This window comes from Indicator indicator, chromosome 33 (assembly GCF_027791375.1).
Source record: "Indicator indicator isolate 239-I01 chromosome 33, UM_Iind_1.1, whole genome shotgun sequence".
NCBI lineage: Eukaryota > Metazoa > Chordata > Aves > Piciformes > Indicatoridae > Indicator > Indicator indicator.
In genome coordinates this window covers 6,415,983-6,433,993 of record NC_072042.1, presented here as the reverse complement: position 1 = coordinate 6,433,993, position 18,011 = coordinate 6,415,983, and the positions used below count along the sequence as shown (strand labels likewise).

The window sequence follows — 18,011 nt, the reverse complement described above, 5'->3', positions numbered from 1 at the left end:
TCGGCCAAGAGATCTGCCTGCAAGTCGTTGCCTCATCCATCAACCTCCTGCTCCTCCTTTTAACTTCTCCCCCCTCCCTGATTGCCAGGGGAAGATTTAGCAGCGTCTGGTGCCGCAGGGCTCACAGAGCAAAATGTTTGATCTCTCTGAGGGTAGCTTTAGCATTTTCAGCCTTTTGAAGCCTTTGCTGTTTCCTTCAGCCTGCCTAAATCGTATTTTTTTTGTTGTTTCAGGCTTAAAAAGAGGGGTTTTGGTTGGAGATGAGGAGAGCGTGAGCGAGACCTTAAGGCAGCTGCAGCAAAAGGAAGGAGGAAGGGGTTGGGGATTCTGAGTTTTGGGCCATTCCCATCCAAATTTGAGGTCTGAACGAACCACACGGCTCAGCCTAGGGTAGAGAAGACTCTGGGAGGACCTTAGAGCTGCCTGCCAGTACCTGAAGGGATCCTGCAGGAAGGCTGCAGAGGGACTTTTCATGGAGCTGTCTGAGACAGGCCAAGGGGGAATGGTTTGAAGCTGAGGCAGAGCAGGGTTAGACTGGAGCTGAGGAAGAAGTTCTTCAGTAGGAGGGTGGTGAGACTGTGGCATAGACTGCCCAGGGAGGCTGTGGATGCCTCCTCCCTGAGGGTGGTTGGATGAGCCCTTGAGCAGCTGAGTCTACTTGAGAGGTGTCCCCTGCCCATGGCAGGGGTTGGGAACTGGATCATCTTCAAGGTCCCTTCCAACCTAAACCATTCTATGAATCTATGATTCTATAAAAACACTTTTAAGATCCTCAAGTCCAACTCTTAACCCAGCACTGTCAGGCCACCACCAAACTGCATCCCTCAGCACCACACCTACGCAGCTTTGAAACCCTTCCAGGGATAGGGACTGCCCTGGGCAGCCTATTGCAGGGCTTGCAAACCTTTTGGCTGGTTTTTTTCTGCAGTGAGGGTGCGAACTTGGACAACAGTGGACCACCCTGGGAGCCCAGCAACGGAATAACCACGGAGTTATTTGTAACACACCATCGTTACATCTGCATGGCCAAAGGAGGAAGGAGCAGGTTCCTTCTGCCAGCTCCAACGCCCAAAGAAAATGTGAGAAATTCTTATTGCTTCTTGCTCTCTACGTCCCCATCCATCAAAGAACCTGTGCTTGGGCCAGGGGAAGATGGGAATTAGCAGAGCATTTAAATAATGTCTGGGAGCGAGAAAGGTGTGAATGAGTTAAGTGCTCAAGCACTTTAAAGCAGCTGTGCTTTAAAAACATCTCAGACTCATTAGGCTGGGCAGTGAGGTGTGGAGAGCTGTTGCTTACCTCGAATAACCTAGCCAGTACCTTTAGAGCACAAGATGTAAGAGGACAAGATAGCTTTGAAAGAGAATAAATATACCTGGGTGTCTGGGAAATGAGCAAAAGCAAGAGGTGATAGGAGATGACAAAGCCTGCAGCCTCCCAGATGGAGAAGCAGCCCTGGCAGGGTGGCTGGAGGAGCCAGTGACACCATTTAGAGGAGAGGCAGAAGGGCTCATTTTACATCTGAGCCATTGCCAGTGTCACCAGCAACCCTATAAAGATGACAAAGGGATGAAATATTTGATAGGAAAAAGAATGAAAGACAAAAGGTGAAATAATTCAGGGCATCTGCTGGGAACAAATCCTCCAAGCAGAACAAACCAAACAGCTCCTGGCTTTGTGCTGCTGGTCCTTGAGATTACATCTTACAGCTCCCAGGATTGAGAGCTCTGCCTGGACAAGAGCACCCAGCCAAGAGGTGTGCTGAGGAGCAAGGAAAGAGCAGGAGCACATCAAGATACCAGTGGGGCAAACAAACATTGCTGTTACCTGCATTGCTGTAGGCCACACGAATCCCAGCTGTGGATCAGGGCCAGGCCTTGGAACAAAGCTGATCCTTGGATCTTTACTCCTGCTCAACATGTGCCTGCTGAACTGGATGCCTGTGAGGAATCCCCTGGCCTCAGGGATTTAATTCTGGGTTCCTGTGAGCACAGGCAGAAGTATTTGCAGCATTGGGGTCTCTCAGATGGGGAATTTCTAAGCAGGGCTGTTTGCAATGAGAAGCTTTTGCTGTGAGTAGTGCTGAGCTCCACACCAGTGTCTTGGTAATCAAACTCAGCAGTGAGCTTGACATTACCAGGCGTGCTGGGCAGCTAAAAACCTCCTTGTTTGTGATGCAGCCACTGAAGTGCAAGGAAAGCAGCAGCAGCGCTCCCCCAGAAGCCTTCCTGACTTTACAGAAATTGCTTTGGCTCTCTTGTGAGGAAGAGAAACCAGGAGCACAGCTTTACCCTAACACCATGGATCTGTTCTAAAGGAAGCCAGGCCCACACTACTTATTTTGGGGGCTTACATTTCACCAGGCAAAGTGCTCTGACTTCCTCTAAGAGCAGGATGTTTTTATTTACAGAATTCCCTTAATCCATTATAAAAATCCTCTGAGCTAAAGCAGCTTCCCAGTCTCCAAATCTCTTGGATAACAAAACTCGTTCCCAAGATATTTATTTACCAATAACCATCCCTCTAGGCCAAGCTTACCAGCCAGTGCCTTTATCCCTGGGATAATGCTAAGTCCCCATCTGACAACCTTCTTGCTCCCAGGGAATTACAAAGGCAGGAATTTAAACACACAGTTTTGGCTTTCACAACCTACCCAAAAGCAGTTTGATCTCCCCAAACTGCTGCATGAACCAAACATCAAGAGCATGAACAAACAGCACAGGATCACAGGATGGTAGGGGTTGGAAGGCACCTTTGGAGATCATCCAGTCCAAGCCCCCTGCCAGAGCAAGGTTAGCCAGGGCAGGTCACACAGGAACACAGCCAGGTGGGTCTTGAAAGTCTCCAGAGGAGGCTCCACAACCTCTCTGGGCAGCCCACACATGAACTCATCCAGATGGGTCTTAAAACTCTCCAGAGAAGGAGACTCCATGATCTCTCTGGGCAGCCTGCTCCAAGGCTCAAGCAGCCTTTCACTAAAGAAGTTGAGGTGGAACCTGCTGAGTTTGTGTCCCCTGCCCCTTGCCCTCTCAGGACACCACTATCCCATCGCTGAGGGCCACACAGCTTTGCTGTGAGCAGAGGGAAGGAGAAGAGCTGCTCAGCCCAGAACTCCTGAGTGCCTGCAGCAGAGCAGGAGTGCTGTGGGGACAGCCTTGCACATTGATCCTGCCTGCAGCCCCAGAGGGCTTAGCTGCCAGCTCAGTGGCTGGAGATGTGGAAGAATCTGGCTTCATTTTTTTCCCCCTTTCTTTTCTTTCAGTTACTTCATTCCAAACCCAAGGTGTCCTGGAGAGTGAGCTTTGGCTGGGGCTTGTTTATTTCTTGCTAGAAAAAGAAAGACATTGAGTGGAAACCACATCAGCTGGGGAACAGGCAACTGAAGGGAGCTGCTGCAGATGGGAATTGCTGCCCAGACACTGGCTGGCTGACTCTGGAAATCAGCAGCTATTGTGTAACAGTCTTGAAATCAATCAGTATTGTCACCTAATGATTCCAAGCATGATGTAACAGGTCTTGGACAGGTGGCTTTGAAAGAGGAACAGCCTAGACATGCTTTTTATTTTCCAAGGCTTTTATTCTGTTTCACAGATCTATTACAGCAGTGAAATTATTACAAGTGACTCATAACATTTAGTTCCAAATCAAAGTAGAAAAAACACAAACCCCATCAACGGAGGTGAGATGAGAGCTGCTGTGTGCTAGGTGTGATTTAGGAGCACAGAAGGATCTAAAACCACATCAGGATCAAGAACTTTGCAGGGAGCTTTTTGATTAAGTTACCATTTTGACACCACAGAATAGTTGAGGGACCTCTGGGGTCCATCTGGGCCAGCTCCAGAGACAGGTGCCCAGGACTGTGTCCAGGCAGCTTTTGAGTATCCCCATGGACAGAGCCTCCCTGGGTAACCTGTGCCAGTGTTTGGCCCCCTGCAGAGTATGAAAGTGTTTCCTGATGCTCAGAGGGACCCTCCTGTGCTCCAGTTTGTGCCCAGCCTCTGGTCCTGTCACTGGGCATACTGGGCAGAGCTTGGCTCTGTCCTCTGTGCACCTCCCTTCAAGGATTTGTAGACATTAACAAGATCCCCCCTGAGTCTTCTCCAGTCTGACTAGTCCCAGGTCTCTCAGCCTGTCCTCACAGCAGAGATGTTCCTGTCCCTTAATGATCTTCATGGCCCTTTGGTGGACTGTCTCCAGCAGTTCCCTGTCTCTCTTGTACTGAGAAGCCCAGAACTGGGCCCAGTACTGCAGATGTGGCCTCACCAGTGCTGAGTAGAGGCACAGGACAACCTCCCTTGCCCTGCTAGCAATACTTTCTCTAATGCAGCCCAGGAGACCATTTGCCTTCTTTGCTGTGTCACCAGCAAACCTGCTCAGGGTACAGCCTGCCCCACCATCCAGATTATCAATGGAGACCTTAAACAGGTCTGGACCCAGTATTGACCCCTGGGGTGCTCAGGCTGCTCTTCCCTCCAGGGTCTTATCCCACAGGACTCTTCCAAGCAGATCCTTGAAGAGCCCAAAGTTTGCTCTCCTGAAGCCCAGGATTGTGAGCTTGCTGTTCACTCTCCTTCCTGTCCTGAGGATCCTGAACTCTGTCATCTCATGATCGCTGCAGGCAAAGCTGCGTTTGATCTTTACATCCCCAATAAGCTCCTGCTTGCTGGTGAGCACGAGGTGCAGCAGAGCACCTCTCTGTTGGCTCCTCGGTCCCTTGGAGGAGGCTGATACCATCAATCCACCCAAGGAACCTCCAGATTCCTTATGGCCTGCTTTGCTGTCCTCCCAGCAGGTACCAAGGTGGCTGAACCCTCCCCCCATAAAGACCAGGGCCTGCAAATCCAAACCTGAGGCTGCTCCTAGCTGTCTGTAGAGGGCCTGATCCTCTTGTCCTCCCTGGTCCCCTTTACCTGTCCTCTCTTTAGTTCTAACCCATGAGCTCTGTCAGCTCCTCATCCATCCCCAGGCAGTGGAGGATGCACTCCAGCTGCTCCCTCACACAAAGGATAATTCCTCTTCCTCAACCTCTTGCCCTGTCCTTCCTAAGGAGCCTGGACTGCTGCCCACCTGGCAAGCCCAGCACATGGAGAGCTGTGCATTAGAAAGTGAGAAATCCAAGAGTGTAAGAAAGGCAAAAATGAAACAGAAAAACAAAAGGAGGTGTCTGTGAAGTCTATTTTATGGCAAACTTCCAGTCCTTTGGCCACTAGAAAGCAAAACAAAACAAAAAAAATCACTGGATTTCATATAAATTCTCTGTATAAAGGAATGTCTATGAACTGTGTACAGTATGGCCCAGAAGAAACATCTCATTATCAGGCTAATAGAGCTCCTCACAGAGGAAAAGAAGGTGCTTACATCATGGTTTCCTCTTCCCAGTGGAATACTGTCCAGAATTGGAGTAGTCCCCCAAAAATACCATCTTAGGAAGCAGAGGAACTCCTTGAAAGGGAAGGAATGGCAGGAACCCACCCAGGCCTCCTACTGCACGCTGCCCTTAGAGTCTGTGTGGTTGACTGGCAGGGGGTGAGCCTCTGTGTTGAACACCCAATCATCCAGGGACAGCACATCATCTTCACAGAACAGAAGATAGAGGTACCTGGAGCCAAGGGAGGGTGGGAAGAGGATAGAAACAAAGGCAGATTAAAGGAAACTCAGGTGGGACTCCAAGCACAGAAGCGCAGCATCCCAGCATGGTGGAGGTTGGAAGGGATCTCTGCAGATCATCCAACTCCAAGCAGGGCACCCACAGCAGCTTGCCCAGGAGCACAGTGGCCAGGGGGGTGGAAGCTCTGCACAGAAGGAGACTCCACCACCTCTCTGGGCAGCCTGCTCCAGGCCTCCAGCACCCTCACATCAAAGAAGTTTCTCCTCCTGTTCAGATGGAACCTGCTGGGTTCCAGTTTGTGCTCCTTGGCCCTTGTCCTGTCCCTGGGTACCACTGAGCAGAGTCTGGCCCCAGCCTCTTGCCCCCCACCCTTTAGCTTTTGCTGAGCACTGCACTCAGGTCCCCTCTGGGGCTGCTCTTCTCCAGGCTCTCAGCCCCAGGGCTCTCAGCCTTTGCTCCTCACAGAGCTGCTCCAGGTCTCTCTACTTACTTCAAAGTCTCTGCAAGGAAAAAACTCTGTTGCATGTTGTCATGGGTTGGGGATGTGCTGTAAACATCTCGGATGCCAGAGAAGCCAGCTTCCACTCTGCAGTGTTTTTCCAGGGCCTGGGAAAAGGAAGAGAAATCTCAGCACCACATCTCTGCCTCTTTGAAACACCTCCAGGGATAGGGATTCAGCTATCTCCCTGGACAGCCTGGGTCAGGCTTTGAGAAACCTTTCAGGGAAGAAGTTTCTCCTAATGCCCAATCTAAACCTCCCCTGGTGCAATTTGAGGCCACTTCCTCTTGTTCTATCACTTGATAGTAGCGAGCCCAACCCCGACCTGGCTCCAGCCTCCTCTCATGGAGCTGCAGAGAGCAATGAGCTCTCCCCTCAGCTTCCTTTTCTCCAGGCTGAACATCCCCAGCTCCCTCAGCTGCTTCTCCCCAGCCCTGTTCTCCAGAACCTTCAACAGCTTCGTTGCCCTTCTCTGGACCTGTTCTAGCCCCTCAATGTCCTTCTTGGAGTGAGGGGCCCAAAACTGCCCCCAGCATGGCATCCCCAGTGCCCAGCTCAGGGACACAATCCCTGCCCTGCTCCTGCCACCCACACCACTGCTGCCCCAGGCTGCTGGGTGCATTCCTGCCTCTCTCTTAACACAAATCATTTCTGCTCTGTTAATGACCAAAGGGAAGAGTTTCCCAAGACTCCAGCAGCCTGTAGGAGTTTTCCAGCCTTACCTTCACCACTTCCCAGCCCCACTGCCTGTACTTGGGGTCATGTGTCAGCCTCCACAGGTACATGTAGCTCTCCACCACCTCGGGCCGCAGGATGTAGTAGCGCTCGCTGAGCCTGGTTGCCATGGCCTCACTGCCAGCATCGAAGCGAAAGGCTTCAGGGCCCAGTTTGGTGTCTAGACAAAGCCACAGACAGGCAGTGAGCAGCTGGAAGAGAGAGCAGAGCTGTCCAGGTGCTTTTGTGTTGCTTTCACACCAGCATTTAACTCAGGCTTGTGTCTGAGGGTCAGATGAGATCAGTCAGGCCTGGCTATTGGATCAGCCTCACAGCTGGTGTCCAGCTAGGGGCAGCTCCACGCAGTGCATGAGCTGTGCCCACTGCCACTCCTCTGAGGGATGTAGTTGGTGTCCAGCTAGGGGCAGCTCCACGCAGTGCATGAGCTGTGCCCACTGCCACTCCTCTGAGGGATGTAGTTGGTGTCCAGCCAGGGGCAGCTCCACACAGTGCATGAGCTGTGCCCACTGCCACTCCTCTCTGCTGTGTCTGGATGCCATCTAGGTGAGGATGAAGTATTTCTGAGGGTAGCTACAGCTGACAGCACACATATGTGGGCCAGCTGCTCTGCTCCACAGAGTAGGACACCTTGCAATTAATCTCTGTACAACTTCCCTTCTGGTCTGCAAAGGGCTGGGAAAAGCCAGACTCAGCCCACGCTGGTGCTGGGGCAAGGCTTCAGCTCTGGCTTCACTTCCCAGCTGTGCCACAGGAGCTCACATCTGCCTGTCCTCCCGCTCCAGCTGCCCACTGCCTAAACCATGCTGCTTTCTCTTCCAGACAGCCCAGGAAAAGAGGCCTGAAAGCCACCCAGAGGGATGCAGATGCTGCTGAAGCACAAAACCCTGCTGCAAAGCTCTGCCACAGGCAGCTGGGGGCCATGGGTGCCCCCTCCCAGCCCCCTGCAGCCTGCAGCTTTTACCTGAGCGTGCATAGGACTCGTGGCAGGTGTTTGTTATCTCTGCTGCCAGGTTCATGTAGTGTTGCTTCCTCTCCTCTGCAGCCTGCTCAGCTCCCAGTGCTATCATGCCCCCGGAGAAGCAAGCCAGGTGCCCCATTTTGTGGTCCAAGATGCCACCCCTCCATTCAGCAATGTAGGTCAGGCCTCCAGCAGACTTTTTGACCAAGTGCTTTTCTATTGCCTGAAGGGATGGAAATCAGGGTATGAAGGTACTCAGTGGGCAGCAAGAGTAAGTTACTTACTAGGCATTGCAAGATTCTTAGTGGACAGGAGTGACTATCAAGGAAACTCAGAAGATCAGCAGGACAAGGGAGGGGATTCTGCCCCTCTGCACTGCTCTCCTGAAACTCCACCTGCAGCACTGCATCCAGTTCTAGAGCCCCCAGCACAAGAAGGACCTGGAGCTGCTGGAGAGGGTCCAGAGGAGGCCACAAAGATGATCCAAGGGCTGGAGAAACTCCCCTATGGGGACAGGCTGAGAGAGTTGGGGCTGTTCAGCCCTTCAGAAGAGATGGCCACAGGGAGACCTCAGAGCAGCCTTCCAGTACCTGAAGAGATTGCAGGAGAGCTGGGGAGGGACTTCTGACAAGGGCTTGGAGTGATAAGATGAGAGGCAATGGTCTGAAGCTTGAGGAGGGCAGATTGAGACTGGAGATTAGGAAGAAATTCTTTCTAGTGTGGGTGGGGAGACACTGGCACAGGTTGTCCAGGGAGGCTGTGGCTGTCGCCTCCCTGGAGGGGTTCAAGGCCAGGCTGGATGAGGCCTTGAGCAACCTGGGCTGGTGGGAGGTGTCCAAACCCATAGCAGGGGGTTGGTTGGAACTGGATGAGCTTTGAGGTCCTTTCCAACCCAACCCATTCTATGAATCTCTCAATCTAAGACCATTTTCCCTGAAGTATTCTGCTGAACAATGTGCACCCCCAAAAAAAACAACCCCAGAGCAGCAGCCTGCTCCTTACCTCCAGCGCATCGTCGTACATCCTCTTAGCTTCAGAGTCCTTCCTGGCTGACATCAGCCACGACTTGATGAGATACTCATAAAAGCTGTCCCCAAGCCCCCCAACAGAGACATGATCTGTAGTAGGGAAAAAAAAAACAGCTTCAGGTTCATGCTCTGCAGTGAGCAGCTGCTCTACAAAGAGCAAACAGCCACAGCCTAGTTAAGGCCCTTGTGCTCTCCTGCCTCTTCCTGGCGTCCTGGGGAGAGCCTGCAGCACTTCCTTTTCAGAAGGGAAGAAAGGTGGAAAGTGCAATCAGGACTTAAGTGCTCCAAGCATTAGTAGCCGTTCCCAAAACTATTCAGAGCTTTTACTTTGCAACACTTCTTTAGCCTGCAACTGGAAGGTGCTTCCTGTTGGTGAAGCCAGCAGCATCAATTCCACCCTCATCAACCCAAAGCAAGGGCAGGTTCCAGTGGATCTCTGCCTCCCTGGGTGCTGCTTCCCTGCCTCAGGAAAGGGAGGACACAGCCTGCATCCCACAGAGCTGCTGCAGGGACCCTTCCCATCCTGTTATTAGTATTCCTGGCTCATGGTCCCCTGGGGGAGGCTGGAGTTGTTGGTGTATTAAAACGATAAAGTCAGATACAAGGCTCCACACTGAATATTTTCTCCTGCAGCAGTCGGATTCCCAAGGCTGCCTGCTCAGAGCACACAGTGCTGTGACCTTCCTGCAGAGGAGGCTGCTGAAGGATTGCAGTCTGAAATGGGCATGACAGCTGCAGGCTTCTGCCTGGGGGGAACTGCTGGATGGATTTAGAGCTCGAAGCTATACTACAGGGTGGGGGTGGGGGCAACAAACAAACAAAAAAGCAGCATTTTTGTTCTTCCCAGCAGCCAGGTCCTCCCGTTTTTTAGCAGAACAAGACAAATTGCCCACTGTGGCCTGAAGCCTCCCTGTTAATTACCCCAGCCCTGTGCCTGCACACAGCCTCACTTTGCATGGAAGCAGAGGCAGCAGCAGGGCCCCAGAGCTAGCTGCTCATATTTTTATTTTCCCTTGCACATCTATCAAGTCCTGAGGCTTAGCCTAAATCCTAAATCCTACCAGGAGAGGAGATCAACAGCCATGCATTTTCCTGCCCTGAAGAGCAAATATCCCTGATCCAGCCTGTCCAATGATCCATGGAATAATCCACAGCAAAACAATGAGATTAGAGGCATGAATTCATGGGGGGGAATAAACAAAATAAAGGAAAAGGGGAGAGACTATTTGCCAACAGTGGCTGAACAGCCTGCCTCTGAGGAGCAGCTCTGTGATCCTGAGTGTGTCATTCATAAGCTCACCAAAGCAGCAGCTCTGGTACCTAATTGCTTTCCAGATGGCATCAGCTCTGCCAGCGTTTGCCTCCTAGGCACTTCGCATAAACAAACCTCTTACTGCAGCAGGGGGCTGCACTTTCATTTCCTAAAGGTAACAGCTGCACTCAGGAGAGGCACAGCACTGCCTCTTCACTGAGCAGATCTGCTGGGGCAGCCAGAGCAGAGGTGCAGCTTTTAAGAAAATCACAGCAATTCTGAGAAAAAAAAAAAAACAAACCAAAACAAAACAAACCCCCAAACAAACAGCTTCCTGCAACGAGCTTTAATGACCAAGAGAGAAAATGAGAGCCTGGCAGCACCTACAGGGAACAGCTCTGCCTCCCTGCTTTGGTCCTAATCTGTTTCTCAACCAGCAGTATTGGAGATGCAGGAGAGGTTGATCAGTTTGTTGCCTCTCTGGAACAGGGACTCAGGTCAGAAGGTCACCTCATGAGCAACAACAAACAGCCTGCGCCAGGAGCTGCCCTCCTGATGTGGGAGCCTAGGGGAGAGGTCATCTCCAGCCCTCTGCCACAAATCAGCCTAGCCCACAACAATTCATCAGAGGCTACTTCTAATGAGCTCCAAGAACCAGCAACAGGCTCCTCTGCATGTCAGCAGGGGTGGGAGCAGGTCAGCACGATGAAGCAGAACTTCAATTAGTGGCAGAAGAGGTGAATGCTGAGTATCCAACTGAGTGCTTTAACCACCTGAACGAAGGGCACAGCTCTCCCCTCTCCCAAAGATCCTGCAGCCATCACTTATGGCATCAGACAGCCACTGCTCCTCCTCTCAGCACCAGTGACCAGGCACAACCAATGCCTGTGTCTGATCAAAGGTGCAGTGTGGCTGCCACTTGAGGCTGACCTCCGGAAAGCAGCATCTCAGGGGCGTGGCAGGGGATGGGAGATGGATTTTGCAAGTGGATCAGAGGGCAGCAGCTCTGCAGAGGGGAAGCTGAGCTGCTTACAAAGGGACTGGGGAACCTGGGAGATCAACTAATGGGACAAGCACAGAAGCCTTTTGCCTTCCCTCGTGGCACTGATGGGGCAACTGCAACCATCTGAGATGCTCTGCTGGGACACCTCTCGAGCCAAGGCCTGTGGAGCAGCATGAGAGCTGCTGAAATGGCAGCTGAAGGTCAGGGATTGCTCACAGCCAGAGCTCTGTGACAGGCTCAGCTGACAGCAGCCATGCAGCTGCCTGCCAGCTACAGTCACAGCTATGGATGCAGGAGTTGGAAAGGTCTGGAGCCGTCTGGATGAGCTAAGGGAGCAGTGAGACATGGGGGCATGAGGTAATGCAGCACCTCAGAGCACACTGCTCAGTCACTGCAGATGTAACCCACTGACAGGTTCAAAGCAGCTTCTCCAAGGAGAAGCTTCTTCCTGTGATAGAGAAACACCAAATCCAGCAGCTCTCCCTTGCCAGAACAAGCAAATCCCTAACAGAACAGCAAGTTAAGCCCCCAGAGCTCTGATTTATCTCAGCCCAGGAGTCTCCTCACTTTTACCCTTCTGATTCTCTCCTCCATCCCCACTGTGGGGGAAGAAGTGAACAAGTGTGGAGCTTATTGCCAGCTGGGGTCAAACCATGACACTGCCCTCATGTCTTCAGGCTCAGAGCATACCTGGCTCACCCTTCTGGCACAAGCCTGCACCATGCAGCAGTGCCATGGTAACAGGGACATGGCTGCACACAGGAGAACACAGCCCTGGCTCCTAGGGGCACCAGAAGCTCTGCAAACCTCTCCAGGTGCTTCCTTACTTGCTGCAGCACACTGGAAGGAAACCTCACAGGGCTTCTGCTCACAGCCTCCCTGCCCAGCTCCCAGGCAGGTCTCTGGGCTATGTGATGACTGCAGGATGAGGTCTTAAGAGAGATGTGCTGATTTCTATGTGTGATGAACCATGTGCCATTATCCTCCCCTGTGCCAGGGAGGCTCTGCTGCTCTCTGCAGCTGAGACACTCAGCTGGGAAGGAGGCTGAGAGAAGAAGTCTGCAATTACTATATTGCATCTTACAAAGCAGGCTGCATTATCCAATCACATGGAGAACTGCCTGACAAGCCAGGGCCTTGGCTTGCTGCTCTGGCACCTGCTGCTGCTTTCCAGAGAATGATGGCAAGAGTGAAATGCTCCAAGCAGGGCTCTGAGCACAGTGGTACCCTGAGCACAGGGACCCCTCCAGCACAGGATCCCTTCAAACACAGGGACCCCTCCAGCACAGGGATCCCTTCAAACACAGGGATCCCTCCAGCACAGGATCCCTTCAAACACAGGGACCCCTCCAGCACAGGGATCCCTTCAAACACAGGGATCCCTTCAAACACAGGGATCCCTCCAGCACAGGATCCCTTCAAACACAGGGACCCCTCCAGCACAGGGATCCCTTCAAACACAGGGATCCCTTCAAACACAGGGATCCCTTCAAACACAGGGATCCCTCCAGCACAGGATCCCTTCAAACACAGGGACCCCTCCAGCACAGGGATCCCTTCAAACACAGGGATCCCTTCAAACACAGGGATCCCTTCAAACACAGGGACCCCTCCAGCACAGGGATCCCTTCAAACACAGGGATCCCTTCAAACACAGGGACCCCTCCAGCACAGGGATCCCTTCAAACACAGGGATCCCTTCAAACACAGGGATCCCTCCAAACACAGGGACCCCTCCAGCACAGGGATCCCTTCAAACACAGGGATCCCTTCAAACACAGGGACCCCTCCAGCACAGGGATCCCTTCAAACACAGGGATCCCTTCAAACACAGGGATCCCTCCAAACACAGGGATCCCTCCAAACACAGGGATCCCTCCAAACACAGGGATCCCTTCAAACACAGGGATCCCTCCAAACACAGGGATCCCTCCAAACACAGGGATCCCTCCAGCTCAGGGATACCTACGCTGCACCCAGTTCCCTGTCACTGGGCTCAGGAAGTTGGGATAAAGGCCTTGAGGCTTCTCGACTCTGTTCAGCACCTTCCGGATGTTCATCACCTAGGAAAGAGGAGAGACAAGAAATCAGTTACCTGGCTGCAGGAGCCCCCCCTTGGAGCTCAGCAGTGCTGAGCCCTGGCTGAGCAGGCACAGCAGCCTCAGGTGGTGCAGCAGCAGCAGCCCAGCACAGCCCAAGGACACTGCTCCCTGCTGAGGGCTCTGCTGGAGCAGCTCCTGTGCTGCCCTCCTCAACACAACCTCCAGCTGGCTCTGTGGGATTTCATTAGGTCAGAGATCCATGGAATGGGTTGGGTTGGAAGGGACCTCAAAGCTCATCCAGTTCCAACCTCCTGCCATGGGCAGGGACACCTCCCACCAGCCCAGGTTGCTCAGGGCCTCATCCAGCCTGGCCTTGAACACCTCCAGGGAGGGGACAGCCACAGCCTCCCTGGGCAACCTGTGCCAGTGTTTCCCCAGCCTCACTGGCAAGAATTTCTTCCTCAGTCTCAATCTGCCCTCCTCAAGCTTCAATCCCTTCCCTCTCATCCCATCACTCCAAGCCCTTGTCAGAAGTCCCCTTCAGGGACTGGGAGGCTGCTCTAAGGTCTCCCTGGAGCCTTCTCCTCTCCAGGCTGAACATCCCCAGCTCCCTCAGCCTGTCCTAGCAGAGGTGCTCCAGCCCCCTGCTCATTTTCATGGCCTCCTCTGGATGCAGAATGCCCCAGCCTGAACCTGCACCATGGATGCAGCTCTCATTTTTCACAGAGCATCCTCTCGCCCTTTGTTTGCAGTGTTCAGCTGCACCCCTGCCTGCCCTTCACTTCCTCTGCACACATTTTCCCTCCACACCACGTTCCCTTTGCTGGTCTTTTCTCAGCTGCCCTCTTCCTCTGACCAATTTGTCACTATCACTATCCTCAGGAATCTCCAGCTTGTCTCCTCCACTTCCCATCACCAGGCTTCCTTAATCTCCCCTGCAGAGTTTCCTGGCTTCCTACATTTCCTTCACCCTCTGTTTTTCTCTCCTGCTCCCCCCTCCCCTTTTTGTTTCCATTCTATTCTCCATTTTGCCCTCCCGGCTTCTCCCTTCTCCTTCTTCCCATCTCTCCTTCAAATTCTTGTTTTTATTTCACACCTGTCAGACCTGCACTGGAATTACCCTGGGAGAGCACCACTTGGAGCTTTTTATTGCCACTCCCAGACCCACTGTCTGCTTCCATCCCACCCTGGAGAGCTCTGGCCCAGGCCCCATTTCCCTTGGGCTCAGGGGAGCAGTTTGGGTTCTAACTGGAGCAATTTATCTCCCTTCAAGCTGGTTCTTGAGGGCTGTGCAGCAGAAGCTAATGGCTTGCTGGTACCTAGCAGCATATATTCATTAAGTTGCTCTCACATGCCCTGCAACATCAGAAAGCCCCCAAAGTTCAGGCTAATGTCTAATATTAATAGATGATTTTCTTTTCTTTTTTTTCAGTTACAAGTTCCACAAAAGGAATCCAATCTGTCAGCTGTCACAAGAAAAGACCTCAGCAGAAACCTTGCTGGCTGGAGCAGAACATTTAATACCTGTTCAGAGGGGAGAGGGGAAAAAAAAAAAAAAGAGTCTGGAAGAACAAGGCTCTGCTGTTAGGATCTCAGCATTAAGCAATTAGCTCTGCAGCCTGCACCCAACCAGATGCTTTCATTCTGGCCCTTGTCCTTGTCTGACTCAACTCTTTGCTACAAGCTTCACAGGGCTGAGACTCTGGGAGGGACATCTCAGCCTCCCTGGGGGCTGCAGGTGATGGAGAGGAAGAGGAAGGAGGAAAAGCTCCTCCCTGGGGCTGCAGGTGATGGGAGAGGAAGGAGAAGGAGGAAAAGCTCCTCCCTGGGGCTGCAGGTGATGGAGAGGAAGGGGAAGGAGGAAAAGCTCCTCCCTGGGGCTGCAGGTGATGGAGAGGAAGGGGAAGGAGGAAAAGCTCCTCCCTGGGGCTGCAGGTGATGGAGATGCCTCTCCGTCACCTGCAGCCCCCAAGGCTGTGGAAGGATCTCCAAGGGCAGCTGCTGCCCAGGATGCTCTGAGGCCTCCTGACCTCTGCAAGGCTCTGGTTTCTGACTCCCCCTGTCCCACTCTGAAGGTTCCTCCTCTGGTGAGCTGTACTGGGGAGAAGGCTCAGCCTGCTGCAGGCAATCCCCTGGTGGCTGCTCTGCTCCAGCACTGACCCCAGCAGTTAAGGAGAGAGCAGGAACTTGCCTTTTCTGCAAACACTGGGTTGCCAGAGAGCTCTGAGAGGTGCAGGAATTCTAAGTGCAAGGTGCCAAACTCTGCCAAAATGCTGCTGCCAGCTGATGCCCATCCCCAGCTCCAGCTCATGCCACTGCAAGGAGAGAAAAGGCAACCTTCAGTGCCAGCAAACCACAGCCAGAGCCTGAGGTTCCCCCCACCCCCAGTGCAGATCCTGCCTTTGCACACCAGGGGCCATGGAAAGGGCAACAGAGAGGCTGTGAGGACTCTCCCCAGGAGCAGTTCTTTGCCAAAGGGTTGTTTGGGACTGGGCAAGTGCAGCTTTTGTGGGAGAGCAACCACAGGGCCACAGAATTGTTTAGGTTGGGAGAGACTTTAAAGATCATTGAGCCTAAAAGTTAACCCAGCACTGCCAGGTGCCAGGAGAGAAACTGGCACAGGACATGGGAGGGCAGAGGCTCTCCCAAGCACTGACAGCCTCACCCTTGGATCTGCTTTGACATTCGACCACCTCCTGGTAACCAAACACTAAGCCATGGCCCTCAGCACCACAGCTCTGCCTCTTTGAAACACCTCCAGGGATGGGGATTCAGCTACCTCCCTGGGCAGCCTGGGCCAGGCTTGGAGAACCCTTCCAGGGAAGAAGTTTCTTCTAATAACCAACCTAAAGCTCCCCTGGTGCAAGCTGAGGCCATTCCCTCTCATCCTATCACTTACTCCAAGGGAGAAGATCCCAACCCCCACCTGTCTCCAACCTTCTCTCAGGGAGCTGTAGTGAGCAATGAGGTCTCCCTCAGCCTCCTTTTCTCCAGTATGCCACCCAGGATCCCTGCACACTCCTGTGTGGTGTCAGAGCAGCAAAGGTTTACAAACCAAAGCCCAGCAGTGAGGAGGCTCTGGCTTGGCAGCTGCTGGGGTGCAGGGGGCAGAGGGAGCAGGCTGGCAGTGGGGGCACAGCACTAGATGGCACCTGGCAGCTGGGCTGGCAGCAGGAAAAGGCTTCTGCTGCTTACAGGAGGCTGAAACTGAAGAGTTTTCCGAGGGGGGAAAGGAAAGAAAAAGAAAAAAGAAGAAGTTTCTCCTCCCTGTGCTGCTCTACAGCAAAGCATCTGAGGTCTGGAGCTGTTTGTTTCCCTTGCAGACAGAGCTCTTAGATCAGCAACGGCCTCAGGCTGCTCCCAAGGGCTCAGGCACTGCCAGGAGGCTGCTCCTGCAGCTTCCCACTTGAACCCCTGGGTGCAGCTCCAATGCAGACCCCAACAACACCGAGTCTCCAGGGCAGAGATCCCCCTGAGCAGGCAGGCAGGCAGGAGCAGGTCAGTGTGGCACTCATCTGGCACTGGGCAGAGCTGCTGAAGCTGGCAGCAGCTGGCCCTGGGCTGGCTTTGCAGAACAATCCCAGTGTGTTCTCAGGTCCATAAGGACTCCATCACTTTGCCTTTATTTACTGCACTGAAGAGACCCTCTGACAAACATCATCTCACAAACTGCCCTCCCAGCTCCTCCTTGCCATCAGGAGTGCCTGCAGGCAGCCAAATGGGGCTGTGCTTGTGGGGACAGCAGCCAGGCTGGGGCCAGGGCCGCTGACACAACCCTCCCCAGGGGACCTTCTGTCCCAAGCACGCAGCCAGGCACTGCCTGCAAGGTCCAATGCTGCTGGGAACCCAAGCCCTGGCTTACAAATCACAGTGAAACTCAAGCAGAGGGAGGTCTGGAGGAAACGGAGGATGTCTGCCATGTGTCCCTGGGTTAAAGAGCAGCCTGCAGTGACCCCCTGCAGGAAAACAGTTTGTCAGCATTACAGGCTGGACAGGCTGGGTCTGCACAGCTGCCATGGCCTGAATATCTCAGAGGACACTGCTGGTCAAAGGACCTTGGGCTTCAAGACAAAGGAAAATGCCCAATGCTTATCTGTCCCCCAGAGAAGTGGAGCTTCAGCACTGCCCAGTGCAAGCAGGGACTGCCCATGGCTGCAGCATCTCTGTCCCTCATGGACACCCAAAGCACTGCCCATGGCTGCAGCATCTCTGTCCCTCATGGACACCCAAAGCACTGCCCATGGCTGCAGCATCTCTGTCCCTCATGGACACCCAAAGCACTGCCCATGGCTGCATCACCTCTGTCCCTCATGGACATCCAAAGCACTGCCCATGGCTGCATCACCTCTGTCCCTCATGGAGACCCAAAGCACTGCCCATGGCTGCATCACCTCTGTCCCTCACAGAGCCCCAAAGCACTCCCATGGCTGCATCACCTCTGTCCCTCAGGGACACCCAAAGCACTGCCCATGGCTGCATCACCTCTGTCCCTCACATAGACCCAAAGCAGCAAACCAGAGTAAACCCAGGAGTGGATGATGAGGAAAAATCTGGGGGTGCAGAGGGTTTGAGGGAGATGTGGAGGAAAGCAGGGCCCAGGAGCCTGGGAGAGGAGGCATGAGGAGAGAATGGCAGTGGAAGGTGCAGGCAGAGAGCACTGAGCAGCAGTGTGCTCCTGGGGCTGGCAGGCAGCTGGGCCAGCAGGATGGCAAACAAGGCTGTGTGGGACAGGATCCAGGGCTGTGTGCACACAAAAGGCCCTGGGGAGGCAGAGCAGCAGAGGGGGCACACAAGAGGTGGCATGAGGTGACAGAAGAGGTGAAGCCAGCAGGCTGTGGGAGGAGCTGGGGGTGGGGTGGATGCCTTTGTGCTGGGGTCTGCAGCAC

At 53.4% G+C, this 18,011-nt stretch overlaps 1 protein-coding gene across 1 annotated transcript in view; it reads right to left on the bottom strand.

Moving 5' to 3' along the window:
* Positions 1 to 5,481: 5,481 nt before the first annotated feature.
* Positions 5,482 to 18,011, bottom strand: part of MAN1C1 (mannosidase alpha class 1C member 1) — a 60,104-nt gene continuing 47,574 nt past the window's right edge. Inside the window, exons 6-12 of the mRNA XM_054395303.1 lie at positions 15,317 to 15,440; positions 13,053 to 13,146; positions 8,803 to 8,918; positions 7,804 to 8,023; positions 6,830 to 7,002; positions 6,099 to 6,214; positions 5,482 to 5,599 (exon numbers count right to left, since the gene is read on the bottom strand). Coding sequence (XP_054251278.1) covers positions 5,482 to 5,599; positions 6,099 to 6,214; positions 6,830 to 7,002; positions 7,804 to 8,023; positions 8,803 to 8,918; positions 13,053 to 13,146; positions 15,317 to 15,440 — 961 coding nt within the window. The remainder of the gene's footprint in view (positions 5,600 to 6,098; positions 6,215 to 6,829; positions 7,003 to 7,803; positions 8,024 to 8,802; positions 8,919 to 13,052; positions 13,147 to 15,316; positions 15,441 to 18,011) is intronic.